This window comes from Vigna angularis, chromosome 2, assembly GCF_016808095.1.
Source record: "Vigna angularis cultivar LongXiaoDou No.4 chromosome 2, ASM1680809v1, whole genome shotgun sequence".
NCBI classification, from domain to species: domain Eukaryota; kingdom Viridiplantae; phylum Streptophyta; class Magnoliopsida; order Fabales; family Fabaceae; genus Vigna; species Vigna angularis.
The window spans coordinates 50,997,427-51,012,945 of record NC_068971.1 but is presented as its reverse complement, the minus strand read 5'-3'; the positions used below and the strand labels follow the sequence as shown (position 1 = coordinate 51,012,945).

At 30.0% G+C, this 15,519-nt stretch overlaps 2 protein-coding genes across 2 annotated transcripts; one reads left to right on the top strand and one right to left on the bottom strand.

Moving 5' to 3' along the window:
* Nucleotides 1-2,151: 2,151 nt before the first annotated feature.
* Nucleotides 2,152-3,304, top strand: LOC108328507 (abscisic acid receptor PYL4). The gene has a single exon (XM_017562383.2). It carries the CDS (start codon nt 2,411-2,413, stop codon nt 3,071-3,073), a length of 663 nt encoding a protein of 220 aa, XP_017417872.1. The 5' UTR covers nt 2,152-2,410; the 3' UTR covers nt 3,074-3,304.
* A 7,310-nt stretch (nt 3,305-10,614) lies between these two features.
* On the bottom strand, nt 10,615-13,929 carry LOC108327002 (protein trichome birefringence-like 33). Its single transcript, XM_017560651.2, has 6 exons — nt 13,583-13,929; nt 13,284-13,497; nt 11,783-11,954; nt 11,487-11,686; nt 11,243-11,401; nt 10,615-11,156 (listed from the first exon to the last, which is right to left on the bottom strand). Exons 1-6 carry the CDS (start codon nt 13,776-13,778, stop codon nt 10,817-10,819), a joined length of 1,281 nt encoding a protein of 426 aa, XP_017416140.1. The 5' UTR covers nt 13,779-13,929; the 3' UTR covers nt 10,615-10,816.
* Nucleotides 13,930-15,519: the final 1,590 nt, after the last annotated feature.

Here is a 15,519-nt window from a genome sequence, read left to right as displayed (position 1 = left end):
TATATTTTAAAGACATAATAAAGGGACGGTACAAAAGTTCAGCAATAAACTTGAACTCAATAAACACTAGTGCATAATAAAGGCTTATATTTTCTTTATCACAGTGTTGTTTTGTAGATGGTACAACAGAAAAAAATTTAACCTTCAAATTTTGTTTATACCATTAGAGTTCTAATCGGTATAAAAATAAGTAAGTCTAAATAAATTTTCTTAAAATTATTTACAGAATCCCCATGTATTTGTTTAGCTTTACATTAGAAAAATCCGAAACTATGATCATTGGCCAATTTTGTTTTTTTGCACCTAATGTGTGCTAAAATAATGCTTTGGAGATTACAATGAAAGACAAACTTATTATATTGGACGGATTATTAGGTGACGTAAGAAGATTTAGATTTCAGTTGTGCATGTTACGTGCTTCTAATAATATCTCAATTGTTTCTTGTGTATACATTTATAAGAGACATACATACATACAAGAATTTGTTATCACTTCCAACGTTAATTTACAAACCTAATTAGTTCATAAGATACTTAATTAACGTTGTAGATAAATTCGAATGATTCGCATACGAGAGCAATCCTGGCATTTCAATTAGAATAAAAATCCTTACAGGAAAAAGAACAGTAATATATATATATATATATATATATATATATATATATATATATATATATATATATATATATATATATTATATATATATATATTGTGTGTGTATGTGTGGTGGTGGGTCTTTTGTTTTAGACAAACCGATTATATGCCATCACTTAATAGGTTTATCCATTTCATTGAATCGCTATTAAATATAATTATATTATGATGTATACATCAACGGAATATTTAAGAGACATTCATTGGTCAATTTATGTATGCATTGCTATAATTTAAAAATGGTGCTTTATCTTTTTTATATCTGTTTATTTTTAGTCTTTAACCTTCCTCCCTTGCTAAACACCTGTTTGAAAACAATCCAAGAATGAAGATATTTAACTAAATGGATTTAGAGCTGCATATTTCAATTATTATTATGCATGATTTATCACTTTTCTAACCAAAAGGTTTGATATTTATAGTTGCTGCAATAAAAGTATGTGTTAGTACCTTTCGGTCCAACATATTCACAGTTTCATTCTTACACAATCTTGGTAATTTTGTTCTCATATTTCAATGACTCCGATATCATACATGACATCATATATATATATATATATATTTATATTTTCCGATCATGCAAATATGGTTGATATGATATATTATTGTATATTGATGAATATATTTTGAATTATATTATGATATGTTTTTATAAAAATATTTTACATGTAATTATTATTATATTTATATTTTAAATTTTATTTTATAAATCAATTTTACGATAAATTAGATTTAAAGTTCATTTTTTAATATAACGAGAGTATTGAGTCCATTAATATCTACTTTTAATTTTGAAATATATATATATCTCAACTTAAAATCTCATTTTAACCAGAAATAATACAATTTCATATTATCAATTTTAATATATTTTATATTCACATTCTGTAATTAACACAACATTTATTTATCATGATATTGCAAGCATTTAAAAAATTAAATATTATTACATATCGATCAGTAATTGATACATTTATATACATGTACATTCTTACATAGAGAACTACTCCCTAAAACTATTTAATTATTACGAAAAATAAGTTATAATATACATGAATAGAGAATATATGAATTGTCAAAATAAATAAAAAATGCAGGTGGTTTATTTGTAGTAATAATGTTACTATTAATTAATTTATTTATAATATAGATGAATTGTGTCTAAAACAAGGCATTAAGTTGGAAGAAAATATAAAAAAAAAAAAGAAAAGAAAAGTAGAATATAGAATGGAGGTGAAAATAAATAAAAAAGTGATCCATGTTGAGGAATTAAATATTGATAGTTGTATATAAAAAAAGAGTAGAATAAAAAGAGGGATGGATGGAGAGGCAAAGTTGGAGTTTGAAATAAAGAAAAAGGTATATTTGATAAAAGCCAAGTCCAAATTATAGAATTGAAATGCAAGTTGATCATCCACTTGCATGCTCTGCCTGCGTAAGAGATCAATCACAGACAATAACAATAACAACAACCACCACAACCTTCTCTCTCTACTCATTCACTTCCAATCCCATCTCCAAAAGCAAGAAAGAAAGAAAACTCAAAATAAGAAAACTCATTTCAACAACAAAACTAATGCAACTTGTACTACAAAATTATAAACGCTTTCCCTCTCCAACACCTTCTCACTCTCGTATATATCCTTTCCTTATTCTCATACTCACCACATAGTTCCAGACAAACCCACCAAGATATTTTTACCTTTTCTAATTATTATTATTATTATAAATTAAATAATAATAATAACACTTACAATGCCTTCTTCCCTTCAGTTCGAAAGGTTCAATCCTGTAACCGACGCCGCAACCACCTCTTCCGCTGCAATCGCCAACGGCGTAAACTGCCCCAAACAGTCTCAAGCTCCACCTCCCTCCGCCGCGCGTCGTCTCCTGCTGCCCTCTCTCCCCGACGCGGTGGCGCGGCACCACGCGCGCGTGGCGGGGCCCGACCAGTGCTGCTCCGTGGTGGTCCAAGCTATCAGCGCCCCCGTCTCCGCCGTGTGGGCGGTGGTGCGGCGCTTCGACCATCCGCAAGGCTACAAGAACTTCGTGAAGAGCTGCCACGTCATCACCGGCGACGGCATTCGTGTGGGCGCCGTCCGCGAGGTGAGGGTGGTGTCGGGGCTCCCCGCGGAGTCGAGCACAGAGCGTCTGGAGATCCTGGACGACGAGCGCCACGTCATGAGCTTCAGCGTGGTCGGCGGCAACCACCGGCTGAGAAATTACAGGTCGGTGACGACGCTTCACGCTAGCGGGAACGGGACGCTTGTTATCGAGTCGTATGTGGTGGACGTACCGCAGGGTAACACTAAGGAGGAAACGTGCGTGTTCGTGGACACCATTGTACGTTGCAACTTGCAGTCGCTGGCTCAGATCGCTGAAAATAGCACCCCAATCTCTGGAAACCGAAACTGTTGATCACCGTCATTCATTTCCTCTCTCTTTTATTTTCTTTTTAATTTAAAACGGGTTGTCTTCCGGTTTTTTGTTTCATATTCGGGTTGGAACTTCGATTCAAGCCCGTATTTGGAATTGATATGCATCATGCATGGATGGGTAGATCAGTAGAGTTTTTCGGACGGCAATGGCTGAATCAATCAGTATGATATGTATATGCATAATGATATATGTTAATGTTCATATGAACGATCAGACGATGTAGTTCTTCTTTGCTTTCTTTAATTTTCTCCTTCTGATCCTTCATTTCTTCCTACCCTTCTCTTTCTTCTGTATGTGTATATTCTCTTTCATTTGTAACACGTAAATAATTATTAATTGTCTAATTATCTGTTTTGTATATGCTTTTATTAAGGTTGTTTCTTTTCGTGTTTATTAGGTATATTTTCTCCATGTATGGAAAATTGATGAGCTGAACACTGACACTGGTACACTAATACTGGGGATTTGTCAGCTCCTACACACACTACTGACACACTTCAACGCCACACTATTTTTCTTATATTTATTTATTTTTTTCAAGAAAACACAATTTATTTCTGTTTTCTAAAATTACATAATAAAAAAGACTCAATTATTTCTTTTGCTTAATAAATTCAAGTAATTCAAAAGTTGTTCCCAAATACAGATCGGACACTCTTAACTTTTTACTGTCTCGATGTTTGGGTTATTCCTGTTTGTTATGTGTTAAAAAGGACTTGAACCCTTAGTGGTAGTAAAAGGCATTCTGATACATATTCTGATACATATGTCAGTAAGTGTAATGCAAACAAGATATTAAATATAATTATATATCAATGGACACAACTATTTAACTTATTATTTATATTATTTGTAATGGGTTTTCGCGTATTATTTTTTATCTAATTAAAATCCATCATTATTTAATATAATTATTTAATTTATTTGTGTTAAGTGGTTTTTAGCCACGAGTAAACTAGTGTATATATATATATATATATATATATATATATATATATATATATATATCTGAAAAAAGCATTGCGGCAATCGGACCTCTATTTGTAAAATTAAGAGTGATAGAAAAATAAAATAACAGCCTCCAATGTAGTTGGCCCTTAAATCACCTCCTAGTGATAACCAAAATATATAAGAAATGTACAAAAACGTATAATACGAAAGATTTCGTGTAATATACTTAATACTTGGAATACCATATGTATTTATTACTGGATTGCATGAGTTTTAGTAAACAATGTCAAAAAGAGTATTGGAAATATGTTGTTAAAATTTATCACATAATAAAACACGTAAAATAGTTCTTAATATAATTGTTGTTGTTGTTAACAAGACAAGAAGTCCAAGAAAATAATTGAACAGATACATGCATCTACATATACAGAATAGTTCGTTTCAATATTCTCCATTTTAGTGTCATATTCTAAGGTGTTTTCTTTTGATGTAAAGCAAAGCATTGGCATTATACAGTACTGGCCGTATAAGCCGCTGCAAAGTTAGAATAGGAAGTGCGAAAGAAGACGATGGATGTGTAATAAGTGACTGAAAAGTTAGCGCGAATATAGTTTACGAACAAGTGACGAGGTAAAGTGTGTTATGTATTTGATTCCGCATGTGGAAATGAGAACATTATCGATATATATGTCTGAAAATTTCTAGGGATCAATGTTTAACACGATGTTTAGATTTAGAGAACAATACCAAGTTGCTGCCATATATGTACTTCACGTGTTTTCGAAAGCTGTGCCTGATATGATTCATTGCTAGGGGTCTAAAGCCATCTTATCCACCATTGTGACCTTTGCCTCAAAGCTTGAATTTTTCTACTTTCGAATGGCTACCAACTACCAACCATTTGAATTTAGCTACTTTTTTTTTTCTTTTTTATAATTAAAATCACATGCAAATTGATTTTATTTTAAGTCGACAATGCATTTATTTTCATTTAATGTAGACTGTACCATAGTTTTGACTTATAGAAAATTATAAAAATAAATAGCTTCTTATTGAATTTAGTTATTTCTCGAGCAATGGGACTTGTACTTTAAGAAATAATGTATACTTTCATTTTTAAAGTCAACAAAATACACTTATAAAAAATGTTAATTAAAACCAAATATTAAGATTACAGTAAAGTGTGTATATATATATATATATATATATATATATATATATATATATATATATATATATATAGAGAGAGAGAGAGAGAGAGAGAGAGAGAGAGAGAGAGAGAGAGTTAGTGTTTTAGTTCATAAGAACTTTTCAAAATTTTGGCTTTTTCATCTTTGACTTTTTTTTTATAACAAATAGTTATGTTGGCCTGTAACTAATGTTTTAAAAATCAAGATAAAAACCATAAAATCTTCGAGAACTGAAACTACTATTATTATAAATTATGAAATTATTAAAATGTTAATTGTTATTTTTTTATAATTAACTTGTTAAATTCATCTTTACTCGTTTATCTTTTAAGCTTTTGAAATTTAAAGAATTAAAGAGGCATTCTCATATTTTCTTTTTTACAAGTATGTAATGTCAGAGAATATTTGTGTCATGTTAAACACGAAATATTCAAACTTCTCACTACTACACTGACAGCATTACTCTTATTTTGGACACAATGCATGTTAAATTATAAAACGGTTACATCTCATAATACTATTAAAAAATAATTTATCCAAATTATATTTTATATCAGTACAATTATATAAAGATAAGACTATAATGGTATAAAACATATATATCCTAAGCTTATACGATTCTATTCCAAAATATATTTAAAAGATTTATTATCATTTCATTATTAAGAGAGTTACTCATAATCTCTTTGATAAAAACTCTATGTATCATCGTATACTCATACCAATAAAGTGATCATTATAAAAAAGATAAACATAACACATACAGATAAACAAACAAGAGATGGTAAGTTAATGTCTAAAATGAATCCTCATACAGTATAAATAAAATTAATCTCACATACTTAGTCAATCATACAAATCATTGGTAAAAAAACATACCACATATAAATACTCAAACAATACTCAATTATCCACATACAAACATTGATGTGCAATCTCAGGGGTCTTACTTGTTGTGGTCTGTACTAGTTTGTAGAATCATTGCCAATATATTTTATCCTACCACACACAAGTTTAATCCTTTAATATTTTTGGTCAAAGTAAAACTCCTAGATTAGAACCTCATACACCTCATCACGTATTTCGTTCTACACTACTTGCACTTGAATGGTTATTAGAGTGACAATATAACCTCTAAATCTAGACTTTAACATCAATACATACACTAAATAAAAGCCACTATAGAATCTTCTTACGAGATTCCTGGAATTACACCAAACACATATGTTCCTCAATAGACATGATTACACATCAAGTTCCTAATACCAAAGAAACACACCAAAATTAATTCACAATTCAAAACCTTAAACAATCAATCCTATTTAAAATCACCAAATTTAGCTTTTCTTACCTGACTAAACTGCTCAAAGAGCTCTGAGACAACGCAACTTCTCCAAACTCCCAGGATAATCTATCTACACGAGGATAATTTATCTACACTCAGAAACATCACGAGACTGATCAGAGCTTATCATTATGATTATTGATCAATAAAGATTCATATAAAAGACTAAAACGATGTGAGTAGAAGAAAATTGACTTGCAAGAGAAAATAGATTGGGTTCAAGAAAATATAGTAGAAAATCAACTCACTCAAACAAAAAAATTAGTCAGTCCAAATTGAGGAACTTATCACTTAGATATTCAATAAGACGCATAGAGGTTAAAAACTCTTATATAAAATACAGAAAATTCTAGAAAAGTAATTTTTAGATAAATAATATGTTTTAAAATAATAAAATTCATTATTTATATAAACCTTTTTAATATTAAAACAACTAAGTTTCATTATTTTTAAATTATTATCAATTTTAAAATAGTATTTTTTAAATCCGTATAAACAAACATATTCTTTATTATCTTTTAAAAATTAATAATTATGACTATATAATAGTTGAAAGAAATAATTGTTATTTTAAGAAACTGTAGATATATACAAGCTTCTTTTTTTCCAACACAATTTGTTTTGGGTATGAGGTCGAGTTACTCCAAACTCTTACACAATTTCTCCAATGAAACCGTGCAGTGCCTCGCTCGAGCCTTCGTCTTCACTCCATCGTCCGGAGGTGTATCTGTCAAAGATTCTTCGATGCTAAAGTCAGTGAATTGTCCGTAGTAGTTCAATGCAATAGTAATAAATACACAGTAAAAATGTCCTCCTCTACCACTTATCTTTAATCTGTATTTATAGTTTAGTGGTGAACTTAAGATTAGTGAGATTTTAACCATGATCAAATCTCAGCCCAATACCATTAAATACTAATTACCTTAATATTTATGTATGTGACAGAACGTCCTATCCACAACTGTCTGACTCATGTACAGAGTCTTAGTTTAATTGCCTTAGTATGTTCTTTTTTATTGAAGGTGTTCGATCTGATTTGACTTCGTGTGATTGTCTGTCCGTTCTGTTGGCTCTCAGTACACAATTTATTTTAAATATTTTCACATTTCATCATGCAATCTTTATTTCTTTATCTATCACCGGACATTTTCCTAAATTATAGTAATTAAGTACCGGCCGAAAGTTTTACCGAAACAGATAAGATGATATTTGTCATCTTTCGAAAGTAAATTAGGATAATCAGCCAAAAGAAAGAGAGAGCGTGGAAATCGGTGTGAAACGGTGGGCATGGGCATTTACAAGTTGCGTTTTTTTTTTTCTTGAAATTTACAACTTGCTCTGAAGCTTCTTTTATGCTTTCTTTGGATAGAAAGTTTACAATATTTGATTATAAAAATATGATTAAATTAACAATAAAAAACAATTGATAGTAAAGTAATTTAATCTTATAATGGAAGGATACCACATTTGACTATAAAATGTATTGATATACATTACTGATTTAATTAAATTAATGAAGATGTGTAGGTTGTTTTTAAGTATAATATTACAATTGTTTCAAGGTGTATCTTTTAAAATATAAATAATTTTTAAAAAAAATTACTTCAGTTGAGATAATAAAAATATTTTTTTTAAATATTAATTTCTTATAATAATTAGAAAAATATTGAAGAAATATTAGACATAGAAATAATCTAGTAATCTACTAAAAAATATCCACAAATTTCAACTTTCTATGTATCTCGTATTTTCTTTTCTCTTTCAAAAAATTTCTTACAACAAATTACCTTATAAAAATTCCTTACGACTCATCTTAAATCAATAATACCCTTAAATTTCATACATAGTAGATAATGTGTACAAAACAAATCATTAATTTTGTCGGCCCCAAATTGTACTCATGTACGTATTAGCCAAAGATATACAAACATGATACTAAAAAAATATATAATTTTAAATAAATGAAAAAAGAGATTTGTCATGATATAGCCATGCACGTATAATGGAACATATAAAATTAAAAAGTTATAGAATGAAGGTCTGAAGTGCAACTTGGCATGGATGAACTCAAGTTGTTTGAGAGACAATGCATGTCAAGTTGTTGTTGTTTACCATACCATAGCTATTATTCTGTCTGATTATGTTATTAATATATATATTAGTATATAAATGTAAGTTGAGGTTGGAAAGAATGGAAGGAATTACAAGTTGGGTTGCAAGTGGGAATTCAAAAACATTGTTTAATGTTTGGTGAACCTTACCTTGTTTCGTTCCATGTACATTATACTGTTACAAAAACTATTTTACTACACAAGGACTTGGTCAAATGTACAACTTCTATATGTACTGTTTCATTTACTCATCAAAAAGATTCCTCTTTCGGCTTTCACCCTTTACTGTGTCTCCTATAGACTGTCATGTTTGATTCCAAAGATATTGTTAGATTAAACGCGTGTTCTTTGGTCAAAAGTTACAGTTTTATTCCTGTGTTGTAATTTTTATTAATTGGTTGGTTTTACTTCACCCGTACTTCAGCTTTATCAAGAGATCGTGTTTATTAATCATTTCCATATACCAACATCCTCCACTAATTTTCATGCCTTTTTAGGTATCTTAGTGCTCATGTAATATGATAGGTTATTTATGGACACAATTTGACGGTCATAACAAAAATTTGTTATTAATTTCAATTTACAAATTGATAATAAAAAATTGTTAATAAAGTGATACTTGATAAATTTTAGTGAGAAGTGTGAAATTCATCACTAATTACTTATTGTTATAAGTTTATTCATAAATTTTTTGTTTGTAAAATTCATCGATAAAATGTTTTTTTTTTCTTTTTCTTTCCTTTCTCCTCTCCTTCACACTACCTTTTATTAGTGTCGCCTCCTCCTCTTCAACGATGTTAACGATTTCAATCATCAAAAATTTTCGATCATCAATATTCAATTATTACTTAATATTTATATAATTATATTTTTTTTTATATTTGACATTGGAAAAAAATGTATCACCTCTTATATTGAATCTTAGTAATATTCTTTATTTTGATAGTTTTTTACATTTTGTAAAAATTATTTAATTAATATTTAATATAATAAATTGATGAGCACGGGTATACTCGATGGAGATTAAATGACACACAAATTTCATAAATAGTTTATGGAAACTTTGTATAATATAGGAAAATATTTTTTTCTCAAATCTAATGATCAGTTACAATTCATTGTTCATATTATTGCCTTAAAGATGTTTTTATAAAGATTATTATTAATTTTCATAACTTAGGATCGACTATATTTAAGGAATTAATGCGTAGTGATTTAAAACAAGTACAACATTATAGTTGAATAAGAAGAATAGGAATGTTATTGAGAAGGAACTTATAAGGAGCAAGTTTGATTAAATTTGATTCTAAGAATATTTATCATTGACATTTTCCTTATTCACAGTTTTCTCAAATATTGCCTTTGAATAATTTTGATCTGAAAAAGAAAAAAAAAGAAGAAGCATGAGTGTTATATAAATATTATTAGCTAACGTGAATATGTATAAAAAAACATAAGTTTTAAGTTTCTCTAGGCACAACATTGTGAATGAGTCTATTAAAAACAATTGAAGACTCTTAAGTTAAGCACAGAGATTAGCTCAAATGAATGAAAATGGCTTGGAATTTTCATAGAAGATATTAATGATGTTCTTTTAACATTAAATTTTCTGAATACGAGAAATCACTAACAAATTCATTCTAACGTACATAGCTATACTCCCACTTTCAAATCAAATTTCAAAAAATTACTAGTTTTGGGTGTTTTTCCATCCCAATTATGATTGGCAGATATATACATATCTGTTATCACTTTTCTTAACATGATACTTCAAAGCAATAATCGAGATTTTTAAATATTTTCTTTTCGTTTGATAAATCTTTAAAGGTTTTATGATATATATGAATTGTTTCTAAAAATGTTTTAATTTAATCAATCTATTTTGATCTTACAGTAATCATTGAATACTTTCTATTGTTATGATAAAAAAACACACATATATTTTCCCTTTTATATTTGATTTCACACTAACTATCAACAATTCAATTAAACAATGTGTTAACATTGTGCTAGAATGTACAATCTGCTCTTTCTTCAATGTTAACTACTATTATACATAAATTCTCTCTTTTTTTCCTCTATCAATTTGTTCTCTTCTATCCTATTATTTTATATACTTAATTTATTAAGGAAAAAATAACTTAGCAAACAAAAGTTCGTTCCAAGTGTCTTGAAGTCCTGGCAAACACCAATGCACACAATCAGCGTAGCTAGCAGGGTTAGCCAGTTGCTCTGATGTCAATGGGTTCCATTGCTTCTTGTAAATTGATGTGTGTGCATCTTTTCGATAGTTGGAAAGTTGAGTAATGTTGAGAAAAGTTATAGGTACTTTCGATTTTCCAAACACTTCTCCAATTACTTGCATTATGGTTCTTTTAGAATCAGAACCCCAATATGTTGGATCATCAATTGGTGTTGTTTCATTGTAGCAATTCCCTTCTGATTCTCCTCTCCACTCTATGCTTCTGCAATTTATATCAATGTGAATAATAAGTTAAGTATATAACAAATTCTTATTAGTATATATTTTATGTGTCTGAACCATACTCACTTTGCATGAGAAGGTGACATGCTGGTGAAGAATACTCTTGTCTTGTTGAAGTCCATGTTCAACTTCACCCATCTAACCATACTTTTCATAGCCATACGATAAGCATCTTCTGTTGACATCTCGACAGTCTTCTTTACTTCATCATTAAAAGATCCAAGCCTGAAAGTTTGAGAAAACTTTAGGGAATATATTTTGCAAAGAAAAGTAAATAATCGGTTGAATAAAGAAAGGTATAGAAGCATACAAGATCTTCATCTTGGATCCTGTAATCCACCAAAGATAAGTGTTGAATACGATAATGTCAGCACCTTTCCAGTGACGACCATGAGTGTTGATTGAACCCTTTCTCACTATTCTATCAGTTACCCTATGGATCACAGCATTATCGGAGTTTGATTCAAGTAGAAAAGGTGCCCAGTAAAACTCAATTGTGGCATTGTATTCCTAGTTAAATAACACGATGAAGACTGAGAAAAAAAGAAGAAAGACACATGATTATGAATTGTACAGAAGCAAAGAGTGAGAGATATAATTAAGTACCTTGGCTCTAAAGATAGTGAGGGAACCAAGGGTTTCCATGGATTTGGCATGTTCAGGAATGAGGTGATGGAGAAGACATACCAAAGAGACATATTGACCTCGGTTGAGAGAGTCTCCAACAAACATCATCCTCTTCCCACGAACCTTCTCCAGCATTAAACTTGCATTGAATCTGTTGTTCATCTTAAATTAATGAATTAAGATTACTTTGAGCTTTCAATGGATTTAAGTGTAAAATGTTAAATGTAAAAAATTTTGCATACTAAATTTTGGTGTAACCTACGATTTTAATGACTTTAAAGATAACTGATTCATTATTTGTTGCAACGGTATGAATATAATGTCTCCATATTTTCTCATTGGAAACTTTTCCAGTCTTATCTGACCAAATCCTTCTGTAATGTGTGTCTGATATGAATGACCATGCTGAATTTGCTTTGCTTTTAAGATGAAATAAAAGCTACATAGCCCTCTCCCTCATTAACAAGCATCGCTTGATCACTGTGGAAAACATGTGGTAGTTGTTTGTTTGCATTATTAAACGTAAATTTAACTTCAAAGACCCTACCAAATAAATCAACCCAACCAACGCTTTTAATTTTCTTTTAGTTTCCACCACAATTCACCAATCATTCTAGATTTATTAAGGAAAAACGTAGCCACAGCTTTAGAATTTTAATTTTCTGTTTCAAATTACCAATAATTTTCAACCCCAAAGCAAGTCCAAAATAAGGGCTTAAAAAACCAACTTCTAATTAATTAAATTAATATATAAAATATCACAACACATTTTCAAATCTGTGTAATTAGCTGGGCCATCCTCGATTAGGAATAAAAATTAAAACCTAATGCATTCAAACTATATGTTTAAATTCATATTAAATATATATTAATTGTAATTATATTTTAGTTTTTCAATTTGATATAATAAGATTAATATATTTAGGTGACAAGATAAACTACATTAAGAAATATTTTAAACAAAACTTAATTTTTTAAAACCAATTCAGAAAATGAGATTCATACGAATTATATATGACGCAATTTCCACTAATTTATATATTACAAATTTAGTTTATCAATTAACGTGTGTCTTTGAACTTGAAATGTTGGTAAATCTCGATCCAATTGATTTGATGTTGGTAAAATAATTAAAAATTTTGGATTAGGATGGAGTTAAAGCTGTCCTTGCAATCCCACTGGAAAAAAACACAAAAGGTCCTACTGCAAAACAGAGCTATAACTACAAGTGTCCAACTCCATCATTGCATGGCTTAATAGGTACAAGATTGTTGCTGCCAACCATTCAATTGTCATTCAATAAATGGGCAGTTATATTACGACTTCAATATTCACAGCGTTCAACCACCACACCATGTCACACCGACAACTTGGACCCGACAAAAAACACAACACACACATTTTTTAACATTCCTTTCTAGATATTTCCAAATTACTAGAATAATAAAAAAAATGTTGAAAAAAATAGCGAAGCACTTACGTGGGAAGATCGCAACCGTGAGGTTGCCATCGCCATCGTTGATACTCCTTCTCAGGCCGACCGTGTTCTTGACATGTTAACTGGGGCTGTATGTAGGGACAATCCGATTCCTCGTACAGTGGGCGAGTCAACTCGTCGCGTACCCACCTTCCCTGGAACACGTCACACCCTCCTTCTTCCTCTCTTTTTGTTTCTGTCACCGTCGTCGTGTTTCCTTCATTCGAAGACCAAGAACATGAAATAAGAAGTTATAAACATGGAGATGATAATAAGAAAAAGAAAGAAGGAGTGAAACTCACGAGGTGTAGAGAAGAAGAGGGTTTGCGTTTGATCCTTAGGGTGTGGATGAAAGATGAAGAGAAAGTCATGACCAGAGAAGATCGCAGCGAAGAGAATGAAAGCTAAGAGGGTGAAGAGGTAAGAAGAAGAGCGAGGCTTCACTCTCAGAAGTGAAGGGAAGAAGGAGGAAGAAGGTGCCTTCATCAAATTTTGCATCCATAAACTATGCTTTTCATTCTTCTATAACACCAACCATTTTAATTCAGAAGCCATGGTCTTGGAGTTCTATACCTAAAATATGCTACTTTCTAAGAGATCAGAACTTTCTATGTAAACCAATCATCCTCCGTGATCTCCGTCACATATCAAAATTATTTTTTTAAACTATTTTGTTTTTATTTATCCCTCCTTTTCAAAGCATAAAATATATAATATTAATTCTTTTTTTCTCAACTCGATATTAATTTTCACGTAATCTTTGATTAAAATTGATGGTGTCAAATATGCATATACTCCGTTTGAACAATTATCATAGTTAAAGACTGTACTCAAATTAACCGAACCTTGGAAGAAAAAGTTGAAAAAATAATAGTTTTCTTTGCTAGTATTTCTGTTATTACTACTAAGTACATTTAAATCAAATAAACAAAAAGGTGTCACCAAATATTTTTCTGAATTAGGGTTTGGTGGAGAATATTAGGTAGATGGTGATTAGATGTTAGGTTGCATTTCGAATTCACATGGACACCACAACAATGTTGGATCCTGCAGGCTATAATTCACATATTTACATATATATATATATATATATATATATATATATATATAAACCAATAATTGCTAACATGAGCATAAAAAAAGATGTTTTATTCGCTGGTTTGGTTGGTTTTGTGTTCAATTGAAGTGTTGATTACAAGCAAAGGGAACTTTGAGTTTTACAAATGGTCCTTTGGATTTGGTCTTGCATGTTCTTCTATGTCTGAGCGATATAGCAAATATCAAAAGCCTCACATGGATCAACTAAAGTGCAATATATGAACAAAATGCATGGAGAGAATAATACAACAGAAAAAAAAAACTTTTTTTTAATGAAAACATATCAATAAATAAAATCATAAATTTAAATAAAAGACAAGGGTAATTCTTCTATCTAGTAAATATGACAAATAATTACCAAGTAAATATGACACATAATTACCAAGTCTTTCACACACTAAAAAACTTATTGAGTTATAATGGCAAAACTCCAATTGCACGTATTCAAAACATAAAAATTATATTCACAAAATACTTACTGTTTCGGTTGTAAAGATCCAATAATCGTTGGTCCTTTTTTGTTCTGTTCTGCTTTGATTGTCAATCCTCTTCAAGAACACAATCCACACCAATCAGTTGTTGACCTGCATAAGACACTCTGATGTTCAAGTCAGATATGTTTGATAGGAGATTTCTATTTGATTAGAATAGAAAAAAAAAGACACTTTTTACATTAATCGTATATTTATATTTATAGGACTTATAGCAATCAAGTTCATTAATTAATCATTAATATCGTATATTCATATTTGATATTGTAATGAAACCATTAATACCTACTAATATACCTGCTAACTGCCCATAAATGACCGTTACACTCTTAATTAGACTTTAATTATCTAAAGTGGTTGTCTCAAGCGATTGACTACCTTTATCGATAAGTTGATTCTCATTGTAATACCGTCCGGTATATTTCTTGTAGTACACTTATTAAGAAAAATATAATTCTTCTTAATAAATATTGTAAATTTTTCATAGCACACAATTATCTAAGTTTTTCACAATCCTAGAAAATCTAATTGAGTTGAGGTATAAAACTCAATTCAATTGAGAGTAAATAAATATGTTGAAAATCTCAATTTAATTAAAAATATCTCCGTTGTGATCAGGTATATATATGTGTCGTTTTTTTCATAAGAGG

Excerpts from the sequence above, each read along its gene's own strand:
- LOC108328507 (XM_017562383.2), top strand. The coding sequence starts at position 2,411 with ATGCCTTCTTCCCTTCAGTTCGAAAGGTTCAATCCTGTAACCGACGCC.
- LOC108327002 (XM_017560651.2), bottom strand. The coding sequence starts at position 13,778 with ATGCAAAATTTGATGAAGGCACCTTCTTCCTCCTTCTTCCCTTCACTT. Across the intron at positions 11,687-11,782 it reads TCACTATCTTTAGAGCCAAG|GAATACAATGCCACAATTGA; the intron begins GTACTTAATTAT and ends TTATTTAACTAG. Across the intron at positions 11,157-11,242 it reads ATGTCACCTTCTCATGCAAA|AAGCATAGAGTGGAGAGGAG; the intron begins GTGAGTATGGTT and ends TATAAATTGCAG.